We start from the raw sequence: 13,175 nt of genomic DNA, 5'->3' as shown, positions 1-13,175 counted from the left end.
CCATTATCCCATGTCTATTTTGAACAACAGCCGTGACATCGGCAATGATAGGTCGTGCTCTCATTTCACCACCCTCTTTGAACAACTTTTGGGGATCCAACAAGTAAAATGGTCACTTGCTCTGATTCTTTTTGTTGATGTCGATGTTCAGGATCACACTAAAAGCAGTAAGTCATCGACTGCTGCTACAGTATGTCATTGTTGTCTACTGCTATCAACAACAACAATATCAACAGACAGTTTTGTCAGTATCATCTCATCAACATAGAAAGCATATCCGGGCTACCTGCATTGATAAATACAATGGCCAAGCACCCGACAATGATAGGTTACTGCTTATAAAGGACAAAACCGATGCGAGCGATCTATTTTTGGTGTGCAAGTACTGTTATAGAGAAGTACAGTGGTTTGTGTGAGACGAAGGGGGAGTGAGAGGGAGACCTTTTTTTTATATAGTAGCTTTCTGCAAATGAAATAGACAAGACATACTAATAAGGTTTCGTCATCTTTGTGATTAAAGACCCTCGCATGTTTGGGGGCCGTAGACTTGGTACAATCCAGGGCTTTTCAGCAGACCAGCATGGGCCATGCAACAAAAACGGAGAAGAGCGAAAACATACACACAAACTAGACATAGCACGCAGTTATCACATTTGTAGGCAAAAAGAAAGAGATCACGGAGACAGTTCCGCTGGTGAACATCGTCCGTTTCCTTCATTGGATGGTCATCATCAATGACCATCACCATCAACAATAAAAACAACAACAACAACAACATCAGCATCATCATCATCATCATCATCATCATCATCATCATGATCCATCTCTCACACGCTTTCCGTTTCTCCTTCCCCTTAGCTTCTTTGCTTGATTTAGCAGTGTTCCGAGAGTGCACGCACACACATTACACACACGCAAGTAACTTGCGCGCGTGCGTGCGTGCGTGCTAAGCACAGCTTTGGATATGCACTATCCCTCTGATCTGCATGGGCTTCCCAAACAGTAGCGGGATGAAGCCTGATAAAAGAAAAAAAATCTCCGCAGTTAGTTAGCAGTAGTATTAGTAAGTATAAGTGGTAAACTTTATTAAACTACGAGAAAGAAGCAGCAGCACGGATCATCCGAGCCCTAGGGACTCGTAATACGTACACATACACACACACACACACACCTTGACCCACTCTCTCCACCCAAACAACAACAACACCAACACCAACAGGAACTCCGTCATCGTGAGGCTTGACGGACGGACACAAACATGACAAAACAACAATGAGTTTCTTTGGAGCGGGATGGCCAAAGAGGGGTCGGTCTTTCTCAATCAGAGAAGGTGGTACAGAGACAAGTTTCCCCAGCACGGAACCCGGAAGAAAGAATACTAAAATGCTGGACCACCACCGATTTGACGAGGTCCGGGGGGTGGTGTGTGTGTGTGTGTGGGTTGGGGGGGAGAAGTGGTTGAGTATGTAATACTGGATGGACGTTGAAATGAAAGGATGGATGGATGGATGGAAGGAAAGAAGGAAGGAAGGAAGAGGAGGAGGGGGACCACATGTCCCGCATGTTTTGCGTTCGCATCTTGATAGTTTGAGGCGCGCATTTTCTCTCTCTTTGAGATAAAGCTGGTGTGGATAGTGGGAGTGAGTAAAGAGAAATTTTTTATTGTCCTTTTTTGCTTTTTAAACTCTTGCTCAACTCGGTCATCGTCGCTCGTCAGGCAGCCCGTAATAAACGCTTTTTTTTCACTTCCCACCTCAGATTCTTCTCTTCTTCTTCTTCTTTCGTCTTCTTTTCTTTCTTCTCTTTTTATTTTCCTTTTCTCTTTTTACACTTACCAACCAACCACCTCCTAAACATATCCCTTTCGCTCCACCGCTTTGCCTTGCAATCATGGCAGCTGTGTACCACGACAGCCCTCCTCACCACCACCATCACAACAACACACGAAAGCAAAGCACATCTGCATCATGCTGTTCCCCACTCCGTCTGTGGCGGACCCTTCAAACCATCATCCACAATGACGCCAAGGAAGAGTTTGCGCGTCTGTGCGATACCAATCCCGCAGAGCTCATCACGCGCGTCCTGCTGACATCGCGTCTCTCCAACGACCCGGCGCTGTACACGCCCTCCCAGAAATCGCGTGTCATACAGTTCCCCATCCATGTTCGACAAGAGGCCGTGCGCAAGTTTGGCAAGCCGGCCACAGACCTGAATGCCCTCCAGCTCGCTCTGCTCCTGAAATCTTTCTCGATCGCGTTTCAGCTCCTGCTCTTTCTGCGGCAGCATGCCTCCCCGGCAGAGCTCAGCCAGTTCGTCAACCATGTCTGGGGCCAGCGTAACACGTCCCTACACCTGGCGTGTTTCTGGAATATGCATCGACTTGTGCGACTTTTGGTCGATTTGGGCGCGGATACCAAGGTTCGGAATGTCCGACTAGTCGCACCGCCGGATTGTTGCACCAATTCTGAATGCTTGGCCCTGTTCTCTACTACGTCTCCATCATCACCACCACCATCACCAGCGACAGTGACAGCGCCAGTACCTATTCCGACACCAACAAAACCAGCGCAGACAAAGCCCTTGCAACAGCGTCCATCCATGCTGCTCAAGAAGGCCGCTGAAAGATCCATGACAACAACACTGTTGCCATCGTCACCATCACCATCTCCACAGCCACGGCCCCAGGTCATTCACCATCATGACGACTCAGCAGCAGTAGCAGCAATCACACCCGCCGAGTATCTCGACAAGAAATCGCCGCCACCATTGGCTGAGGATCACCATCGTGCCATGATGCGTATGTCACCCATGTCGTTCTCCTCGTCGTCCTCCTCCTCGTCGTTTTCGTCGCTCTCGTCGATTGAAGAAGGTACAGCAAAATCGGATGATCTATGGACTCCGCCGCCCTCTCCCATGACAATTGCTGACAAGAACGCTTTCCCGCCCTCCTCACCGTGGTCACCCACCACTGTCCATGACGACACCAGTGTTGTCGTGGGTTTCCCACCTTCTCCTCCTTCACCCGTTCCTACCCGGCCTGCTTGTTTCCCATCTGTTCGAAAAATCCGATCTGAAGTAGTAGAGCAACATTCACAACAGCTGCAAGAACAACAACAACAACAACAACAACATGAGGAGCAGCAACAGGAAATGGAAAGCGAACAGCAGCACCAGCCTCAATCATCACCCGTACCATCAGCACCTCCCCCGCAACGTCGTCACGTCCGCTTTGATCCACAGGTCGTGCTCGTCGATGCTTGTACTCGAGGTGATCTTCCCGAGCTCCTTAGCATGATCGATGCTGCTACACACTACATGAATGACGCGTACAATCGATCGTTACTGCACATTGCTTTGATGAATGGGCATGAAAAGATTGCCAAATGCCTGATCGATTCCCAAAAGATTGATGTGAACCATGCAGACAATAATGGTAAGCTTCTTGCGGTACATACATCCATACTCCGACGTTTATTCTTTATTATGATATACTAATCACACTAGACATATCTTCCTATATAGGCTGGACAGCTATTCATTATGCGTCGGCGCTCGGATTATGGCGATGTCTCGAACATTTGGCATCTCTTGATCAAACGAATCTGCATGCAAAGACCTATCAGGGCTACTCTGTCCACGATTGTCCCGTGACCGAAGTCGATAAGCGTAGATGCCGATGTAAGTAGCAGCTCTGACCGTAATTGGTTGCACGTACTCTGGTTGTCATGCATCTAAACTCCTCTTTTTTCTTTGTCACTTAGTGGTGATTGAACGTGCGCTTCGTCGTGCCAAAGCGGCCGAAGCTACTGGTGCAAGAACATCTCCAACACCAGCAGCAACGAAAGCTAGAGCGACCTCTTGCTGCTGATCTCTACTTTGCTCTACTTATACCCTTCTTCTCTCTCGACCAAACAAAACTGTATATATCTTTGACACACCCACATACAAAAAAGCACTTTTTACATCACTGTACTATCACCCCCACCAGCCGCTTTCCCTTTCTTTTACATATTAGTTGATGCTTCGCCCATTCCACTCTTCACCTCTTTACATATCCTGAAAACTCCCTCTCATCTTCCAACGTACTGTATTTCCAGGTAACCCAGCTCCAAAGAGGAAGAAGGCCTCTTTGGTTCCCTTTTCTCTTTCCTATCCTATACATATCAACTGTATTTTTTCTGTTTTTCTACCCAGTACATTCCTCCCCACAAAACTTCCCCTCGCTATATATGTGTATCTATTTCCTTTTACTATATTATATCTGTACAGTATCCAATCACACACACACACACACACACAAAGCCACACTATGCCTAACTTTTTCTTCTCCTATGTATTTTTTTTGATATCTACTTTTTTTACACATACTGTAACCCTTTCCATTCTCTATATTTTACCTTCTCTCGTTCGGTGATTTTATTTTCTATACAAGTCTCCTGCTTTTGTAGTATGCCATTCTTCTTTTTTTATATACATCTTCTGTTATATTAGCTGTAGATAGAACTTTTTCTTCTTTCATAAAATGGGTCTTTTTCTTTTTTTCAGAAAAAGGAAACACGAGCAAAAAACATTTATTGTACGAATACTGCTTTCAAACAGCATCTTGCTATTGTTACTATAAGAAAAACGTGTTATTAATGTAAAACTACCGAGTGATGAAAATGGAGGGGTATTAAATATTACGGAGGCGAGGGTGTGGAGAGATACTAATGATTATGGTGATGAAGAAGCTGATGATGTATTGATAGGGGAAAGGAGAATTGATGCTACTGTATATGTAACAAGAAGAAGAAGAAGGGTCTGTTACTGTGGAGAAGAGAAGACGATTAATAAAGTAGTGATAGGAAAGGAAGCTGATATGTATGACAAGTGTTGATAGTAGAAGAAATAGCTGTTATGCTGCTCTGGACATTGGGGTACAAAGGAAAAAGAAGAGGAAAGGAACAAAGAAAAAAAGTAGGATGACGAGCATTATTATCGTAAGGAAAAAGAAGATATTTTAGTATTACATGTGGAGGAGGAGAAAGTCATTAGGATTTTTGCTAATACACATTTTCTTCAAACAAAGAAATGCGTGTAGATGCGACTCGTAGGGTGTACGATCATTTCGTTGAATTTGAAAAAGTTGAGCTCATTCTTGATCTCTTGGGCTGCTTCTGCAGTCAGGTAGGTACACGATGCACTTGGATCGGGCTCTCGGTTATACTCGTGACGCGTGTATGTCTCGTGCACAATCACCATCTTGTTGTATCGGATCGTACGCTTTCTTTCTTGAGGACGCGTTTGTTGTTGCTGGTGCGCCGCTGAATCTCGCGACATGACGGAGGATCGTAATTTATTGAGCCACGCTCGAGTTTTTGTTGTAGGTGCTGCTGTTGGTGACGACGAGGATGACAGCAACGATGATGAACGATCGAGGGTCGTTGATAGTCCAGGAGCAGGCGGGACTACATTATCAATGGGCTGCTCTTCTGAAGGCGGAGGGGGCGGCTTTTTGAGAATACCTTTAACAGGCATTTTCGGTGTTGTGAATGCAGTTGCAGGTGGAGTAGGTGGCGGTGTTGATAATCCTGTTGATGAAGCAGTTTGTTGATGGCGCGGTTTACTGCCTGGTCCACATACCGCGTATGACAGTGTGGGCACTGCAGCTGCGGGATGATAATGTTCCAAATGACAGGTCGGTGGCGGTGACTCCACGGACTCTCGATAACGCTCATACTTGTTATCCTCCTCCACGGTGTTGTCAGTCGTAGAGCAATCGACATCTACATAGTGCCGTCGTCGTGGATGTGGAGATAATCGCAGTGCTTGCTTGAATCGGTTTTTGAGGTTGTGTAATTTTACATTGTTGGGAAAAGTATTTTCAGGAACGACATGGACGATCGCAGATGAGGGTAAATCAGTAGCAGTGTTGTTATTATTGATGTTTGTTACTGATACTGGTAGTAAGGCAGGTGTTTTTGTTGCTCCTGATGATGGTGGGGATGGCAAGCTGGTATCTTGCCCTTGTTGTTGCTGCTCTTCATTTGTTGCTGTTGCTGCTTCGTCTTGAGCAAGTGTAATGTCGCTACTGCCGGTGATAAAGCTATAATCCTCTTCCTCTTTGTTCTCGTCATCATCATCTGCAACTGTTGTAGAGTCGCTTGCTGCATCGCTTGTCACCGGGCTATTCATTATACTAGTTATTTTCAGAGGGCTTTGGGCATGCAGGTGCTAAACATGTGTGTGTGTTTTGTAACGAAACAAAGAAAAATGTCAGAGTAAATGTCGTTGCCTTCTATCACTATTACACACTAAATCGACGATCCCCCGGGGTAGGCGTTGCTTATTACCTTTCCAATATCTCCGTGCTGTTGTTTCATCGGATCGTCGAGGTATGAATGTAGTGTCACAGTAGACATTATTATATTTAAAGTAAGCAAGGTGATGGTAGAATAGGCGAGAAATAAAGTAAAGACAGAGAGAGGAAAAAGAAAAAAAAGAAAGAAAACCGAGAACAAACGGATTAACCAGGGCAAAATATATGAAACGATGCTGCTGCTTTCTAAGGGAAAAACGAAAATAACAAGGTTCTTTTTTTAAAGTTCAGGAGTCTTATTGTGCATAGAACAAATAATGTATATCCTGGTAATATGAAAAAAGAAATATAAAGAGGGAGCAATAGTAGGATCGTGATCCGGAGATCAAGGAGGTGCTACTGCTGCTGCTGCTGCTCTACGTGTGGGTGTGCGTCTCTATGTCGATTGGAATGGTTGGACGAGCCCACTTTTTATTTTCTTTTTTAGCTCTCAAGCCGTGCACTGTAAGCTCGGAAGATCCAACTTTTACGTAGTTTTAGAGGAGAAGGTTCGCGCTATGTACTATTTATTACAGCATATGTGAGCTGTTACTCAACAACAACAACAACAACAACGGAAGCAGCAGCAACGTGAATCGATAACACATCAACAAAGGAAGAACAAAGTTATAGCTTATATACATTAGAGTCATCGGACGATGCATGCCGAAAAGATATTGCATAAAGTTTTCATACCTTGTAGAAATGTTTGTGCCTTTGCTTCTACCAACAACAAAGATGCATTTGTCTCATACATTAAATGACGATGCGACTCAGCCCAGTTTAGCCAATATTGTCTCTCTCCCTTTCACGTATACTATACCACTAGCTATTGCTATTTACTCTCCTTTACATCCAATATGTTTCAAGCAAGGACTCGAAGGGATGGGGAGTTCAGTGCGAGGATTTGGATGTGTATAAAAGTGTTAGTGTTGGCAATAAGAAAGAGCTGCGAGGATCTTTTTAGTGCATTCTCCGAGATTTTTCCACATTTAGAAAGAGAGGTCTGCTACTAGGTGTCAAGGAGGGCCACGGGTAGAAGATGGTGGCCTGACCGAGCCTTACACGGAGAATAACCGCCATAAATCATCATGATCATCTCTTTTGTGTAGATTGGACGATATGCTCCGTGATTATTAGATTTCAGTGTACTCATTGTCTCCTATTCCTAGTGATCCGAGAAGAAGGGAGAAAAAGGAATCCTACACTCTCCCTGCAAGACTCTTACATGTATACATGTAGCACATTATACTGCGCTGCAAAGGCATAAATCTCATGGTCCTTACTATCTCTCTCTCTCTCTCTCTCTGTTTCTCCTTCTTCCCATGTTTATCAACCTATATATTACTTGCAGCAGCAAAGCAAAAAAGCACACACCCGTACAGCACCCTGTATCGGATCCAATACTTATTGTACATGCATATATTCTTAACACTAAAGATCAACTTTTACCTGCATCTGTACAAAACTCGCTTGCTTTTTTTTCCGCTGCAGATAATTGGACGGACATGATGTTTATGACATGTGTGTGGATGTTTAAAGTTTTACATTGTTATTATATATTTACAAGAATTTATGGTTTGGTATTAAATTTTATGATTTGTTGTTGTCGTCATTACTGCTATTGCAGTCCAACAGGCGCTGAGCTTTCTTTGCAAGATCACCGCGGCTGCCTCGTAAAAGGTTCTGAATATATACATCGATAGTACTATTCAAGTCCTCCAGGAGATCACTTTCTTGCTGCAAGAGTCCTTTGAACATGCTTAGAGGCTCGTACAACAACAGCCACTCTGACATTTTGTTACGTAGCCGTATTCTTGCCTGCACTTCCATGCCGCCCTCATCGTAGGAGCCTAGATTCAGTAAAAATGTGAGGGCCCGTTGCACCAGTTGGAGCAAAGCTTTGGTTTTCTTGCTAGATTGTAAAAATGCCGCCTGCTGCTGATCGTCGTCTATATCCATTGACTCGTCACCATTACCATGACCCGTATAAGCAAGAGAGGAAGGAGATGAAGCTTCCGTTGCTGCGGCCGTAGCTGCCGCTTGTAGCCGTTTTTGTAGTTTTGCCATTTGCCTTCGGGCCTTTTTTGCCGGGGACCGGTTACCCGTCTTGAAGAGCTGTTTTTGAAGATCCTGCCGCTTTCGTCGTAGCAGTTTCTGTAGATGGGATTGAAGCTGGTTATTATTACGTTGTGCCGCTGTTGTTGTTGTTGTTGTCGCACTATTATGATCCGCAGTTCTTTGCATTCGCAGTTCCTCGACCAGCTGGATCAATATTTCGACAACAGACCAGACAAGTTCGTCATCCACAGCCCCTTCTTGGCTTTCCTCCTGGTATATCCGCAGGAAAACATCCATCACTGTATCCAGTTCAGGGATATCTGCAAGGACCATCAGATCGATGATGCTGACGACGAATAACCGCGATGATTGGGATAATGACAAGCCTGGTACATCCTCGTTTGTTCCTCCTTCTTCTCCTCCTTGTTGCAGCTGTTGCAGCTGCGCCTTCTTGTGTATGTCTTGTCGAATACCAATCCGCATCAAACGTTCAATCATTTGTTTGACCACGGCAGGCGCTTCGTCGTACAAACCGGTGCACTGCATGATCCAGCTCACAGGCACCGTAAATGAGGAATTCTCCGCGGTCCACAAGGTATACCATATTTCGACTAACCGTTCGGTCTTGGTTGTGTCGCCTAATCGCACCATTTCGTGGAACATGGACACTAGCCCGATCTGCTTGATGGCAAGGATTTCGTGTGTTTTGGCAATCTCCAGTCCCTTGAAATTACCGTCCTGATATTGTTGGTTCTTCCCACCACCACTGGTGCTGATATTATCCTCTTTATCCTTCAGGGGCAGCGACGGCGCACCAAGGTACCAAATAAAATCGGCGCGTGTCTTGAGAATTTGGCGGAAGATTTGGGACGCAACTCCTTCAGAACCGTCGCCTGCAACAGTCAACAATGCACTAATAAAGTGATTTACGAACCACGTCGTTCGTCCGCCGGGGGATAAAGTAGAAGGTGGAGTCGTGGATGGCGCTTTTTCACGCAACAAGCCCAGTAACTCGTCCATGTACATTCTGGGTTTGGTTTGGAGCAAGGAAACGACGAGTAACTGCTTTGTCAACTGGGCGCATTCGCTGAAATATTGCTGGACGAGATTGACAAAATCGGGCGAGTTGAGTCTGAGCCACAAAAGCGAGTTTTCATTGAGTGCTTGGAGGAGCTTTGGAACAACATGGGCACCGAGTGACGTGATCCGTGGGTTCCGTAATACCTCGCATAAGTGTTTCCCTCCAACGGTTTGTTGTTTGTTACGTCGAAGATTTTCCTGGGAGAGGTTGGTGGCAAGGTATTCAATGTAGGACTCCACTACTTCGGGCATTGCTTCCTGGAGACAGTCGGCAACCCATCCCTTGGTAATCGTCTCTGCGTGTGGGGTGAGCTGTTTCAGGGTTTCAAAGCATCCTTGCTTCAGGGCAGCATTCGAGTAGCTGTTGGTGAATTGCGTGATATCTATATCCGCACCTGTTTTTGCACTAGCGCGTAATTCTTTCTTCGTGTAGAGTGCGCCTATGCTGGTATCGACGGGTGTCCTGTACAGCTGAGTATATGCGTAAAACGGTGATGTTCGACGGTTGTAGGGTCCCTTCTCCTCCAATCGCCTCAACAATGCATCAATGATGACGGTGCGATGCTGGTTGTATGGATTACGGATAGTCCAGAAGGCCAACATTGTGTCTAACATTGTTTTTTGTTGGCTGGGATAATAGCGTTGCACCAAGTCCTTGAGGTATAGGTCGAACTCGCTGCTGGGTACTTGTAGGAAAAGATCATGCCATGACTTGATGCCTTCTCGTAGCAACTGAACTTTGTTGATTATATCGCTTGATAGTTTTTCATTGGATACGGAGTTGTACAGAGGGTTCTTGTAATGGGGAGCTATACATGATCAGAACAGAAAAAAGAAGTTTGCATTACTTTGATGAAAATTATCTTTCCCCAGTGTACATAAATTGCATCGTTATCATTACACTTCATGCGGCGTTGTATTTCAATGTTCCGGGCTATACTTGTAATTTCCGGATAGCTGTCTTGCGATAGGCTTTGAACGAAAGCTAGAAATGCAGCATGACCCAGTAACAATTCATCTTTTGAAAACGCGGGCCTTCGCAGCAACCCCATATCCAAACGCTGCTCCACCTCAGATGAAAGTAGGCCCGCGTCGCCAGAATCCAAAGCCGATATGAATTCGGCTACACAGGGGCTCATACGCTGCTTTTCCCGCTTCAAAACTGTTTCTATCTCATTGATAAACACCCGTTTTGCAGTATTATCAACAGCCGCAGTAGTACTACTAGGATCAGCTTCATCGTCCATGACCCAGCACATCATCCAGACATGGCATAAAAGTGCTATGGACCGTGTTTTCACAAAGGGTACTAGACCCGCCGCCCATTCCTCCAGACTAATCGATTCGTGTTTTTGGTTGCTTAATGCCAATACGATGGTGTAGAGATACATGAGTACAGTCTTGTCAGCGCTTGTATGCAGCAAGTGCCAGGTCATGCTCGACAAATGGCGAGGAAACTGAACGAGCCAAGGGTAACCATGCTGGTGTAGCAGGCCATTGATACATGTGCGTAACGATTCAGTGGCTACCGTGTTGGTGTATTGTGGACCGTAGGCTTCATCGGTGTACTGGATTGACAACAAGAGTCGAACGTGGACATCAAAAAACTCAAAAGTTTCAAGGAGTGTCGATGGGTATGAAAAAGTGGCGTTGGTGATGCGGTTGAGTTTGATGGTGCTCTCCGGTTCTCTTAAAAGATCGCGTAGATTTTGAATTGATAGAATGGACGTGTCTTGATTTAAAAGACTGCCTAAATCCATCGCGGAGGAAGACAAGGAATGTTTAGAAAGGGGTGGTGGAGGTTGATCGTTTGTGTTTTTTTTGGCAGGTATAGAATCGCTCCGGCGGAGTAAAGATTCGCATGTCCAGTTTAATAACTTTTTAGATCGCTTTCCTCCCACATCCCAATGGTCAAACTTTGCGTTCTATGCTCTGAAAATCGGGCCATGATCAAGCGGCCTAAGACAGGTCAGCAGATCTGTCAAAAGTGCTTCTTTTATGTGTTTGAGACCGAGATCCACAATACGATCGTCGACAATAACCTTTTCAAACGAGGTGAACGGGTGGCGATCGGTGCCAGCGGTGGCAAAGGTAATAGACTTATTAGATTTAAACAAAAGCGACCGTCTTGTCATCGTTTACACACGCCAGCACCCCTCCCATGGCATTTGTTCAGCTTATGTAACTCAATTTACTATAACTGGTGTTTAGACTCGACTGTCCTTGCGCATGTATTGAAAACGTTAAATGAACGATACGATTACGGTTGTGACCTTTTCCTTTTGTCAGTTGACGAGGGCATTACGGGCTACCGAGACGACTCACTCGAAACTGTAAAACGCAATCAACAGCAGTATAGTTTGCCCCTCAAAATCGTATCGTACTCTGATCTATATGGGTGGAGCATGGACGAGATCGTCAAGGAAGTCGGTCGTAAAAACAACTGCACCTTCTGTGGCGTATTTCGACGACAGGCGCTGGATCGTGGCGCAGTGATGCTGGGTGTGGATCATATTGTCACAGGGCACAATGCAGACGATATTGCAGAAACCATTCTTATGAACAGTAAGTCTCCAAATATATTTATTTGTATTGTATGTGCACATCTGATTGCACGAAGTATAAGGAAAAACCAACGGCTCTTTTTTCTTTAAGTCTTCCGAGGTGATGTGGCTCGTTTGGGTAGATGCACTGAGATCTTCACTCAAGGAGAAAGCATGATTCGACGATCCAAGCCGTTCAAATACACCTACGAAAAAGAAATTGTTATGTACGCATATTTCAAGAAACTCGATTACTTTTCGACTGAATGTATCTATTCTCCCAACGCATATCGTGGTCATGCACGAACCTTTTTGAAGGATTTGGAATCCATTCGGCCAAGTGCAATTATAGGTAATTGAGCTGTGAATCCATTCAAAGTATTAAAGAAGGATGGGACTATGTCGTTTTAACTGGTGGATATGCTACATAGACATTATCCATTCGGGTGAAGCGTTTGAAATTAAAGCGGACATCAAGATGCCAACACAAAAGACGTGCCAACGATGTGGCTACATGTCTTCTAACGAGATTTGCAAAGCATGCGTGATGCTTGAAGGTTTAAACCGAGGGTTACCTCAGCTTGGTATTGGCAAGGGAACGCGGATGGTACGTTTGTTCATATCTGTGTCTTGTATGCAAACAGCAATAATTAATTGCGTTTCGGGAAACTCATGGAAATGTATTCATAGCGTCGGCAACTGTCAGATTCGACAAACGACACAGCCGACAAAGAGAATGCTGCTGAGCAGCAGCAACGACCTGCACGGAAGCAAGTCCAGCATTTCTCAGAAATCCAGCGTGATACCACCATCGCACCCATCAAGCCACGGGATCCATCCTCAGTACATACGCCACCACCTCGCGTCCCAACCAACATTATATCTGAAGCGAGTAACAAGCCGGATAAGAAGGATTTGAGCTGGTGATTATAACAGGTACATCTACAGTTCCGTCCGGACGATAAGTTATGTAACTGCATACTACAGTCTTTCAACGGTATAGCTAATTATCCTGCATTATCTAGACCTCTGCACCGGGAATAATTAAAAGACAGTGATTCTTCGGTGGTATACACAGGAACCGAATAGATAATATAAATAAATGATTATTGTATATATACATGTGCACTGCTGAGAAGCATATGAAAAAAACA

At 45.0% G+C, this 13,175-nt stretch overlaps 5 protein-coding genes across 5 annotated transcripts; 2 read left to right on the top strand and 3 right to left on the bottom strand.

Moving 5' to 3' along the window:
- Nucleotides 1-437: 437 nt before the first annotated feature.
- Nucleotides 438-779, bottom strand: BDB00DRAFT_822339 (uncharacterized protein; the record flags this gene model as incomplete). Its single annotated transcript, XM_053123462.1, has 1 exon — nucleotides 438-779. A coding segment is annotated over one exon (265 nt), but the record flags the coding sequence as incomplete, so codon positions are not given.
- A 1,111-nt stretch (nucleotides 780-1,890) lies between these two features.
- On the top strand, nucleotides 1,891-3,868 carry BDB00DRAFT_872214 (uncharacterized protein; the record flags this gene model as incomplete). Its single annotated transcript, XM_053126929.1, has 3 exons — nucleotides 1,891-3,433; nucleotides 3,523-3,678; nucleotides 3,762-3,868. The coding sequence occupies 3 exons, from the start codon at nucleotides 1,891-1,893 to the stop codon at nucleotides 3,866-3,868; spliced, it is 1,806 nt and encodes a 601-aa protein (XP_052979800.1).
- A 707-nt stretch (nucleotides 3,869-4,575) lies between these two features.
- Nucleotides 4,576-5,676, bottom strand: BDB00DRAFT_822334 (uncharacterized protein). Its single transcript, XM_053123461.1, has one exon. It carries the CDS (start codon nucleotides 5,515-5,517, stop codon nucleotides 5,059-5,061), a length of 459 nt encoding a protein of 152 aa, XP_052979799.1. The 5' UTR covers nucleotides 5,518-5,676; the 3' UTR covers nucleotides 4,576-5,058.
- Nucleotides 5,677-7,793: 2,117 nt separating this feature from the next.
- Nucleotides 7,794-11,302, bottom strand: BDB00DRAFT_822332 (uncharacterized protein). Its single transcript, XM_053123460.1, has 2 exons — nucleotides 10,380-11,302; nucleotides 7,794-10,287 (listed from the first exon to the last, which is right to left on the bottom strand). Exons 1-2 carry the CDS (start codon nucleotides 11,236-11,238, stop codon nucleotides 7,931-7,933), a joined length of 3,216 nt encoding a protein of 1,071 aa, XP_052979798.1. The 5' UTR covers nucleotides 11,239-11,302; the 3' UTR covers nucleotides 7,794-7,930.
- A 57-nt stretch (nucleotides 11,303-11,359) lies between these two features.
- BDB00DRAFT_364815 (cytoplasmic tRNA 2-thiolation protein 1) lies at nucleotides 11,360-13,122 on the top strand. Its single transcript, XM_053117097.1, has 6 exons — nucleotides 11,360-11,569; nucleotides 11,690-12,043; nucleotides 12,134-12,373; nucleotides 12,453-12,628; nucleotides 12,712-12,957; nucleotides 13,047-13,122. The coding sequence occupies exons 1-5, from the start codon at nucleotides 11,386-11,388 to the stop codon at nucleotides 12,946-12,948; spliced, it is 1,191 nt and encodes a 396-aa protein (XP_052979797.1). The 5' UTR covers nucleotides 11,360-11,385; the 3' UTR covers nucleotides 12,949-12,957; nucleotides 13,047-13,122.
- Nucleotides 13,123-13,175: the final 53 nt, after the last annotated feature.

Source organism: Zychaea mexicana, assembly GCF_025766255.1.
Source record: "Zychaea mexicana strain RSA 1403 chromosome Unknown BDB00scaffold_35, whole genome shotgun sequence".
NCBI classification, from domain to species: domain Eukaryota; kingdom Fungi; phylum Mucoromycota; class Mucoromycetes; order Mucorales; family Lichtheimiaceae; genus Zychaea; species Zychaea mexicana.
This window is presented reverse-complemented; position numbering and strand designations above follow the sequence as displayed.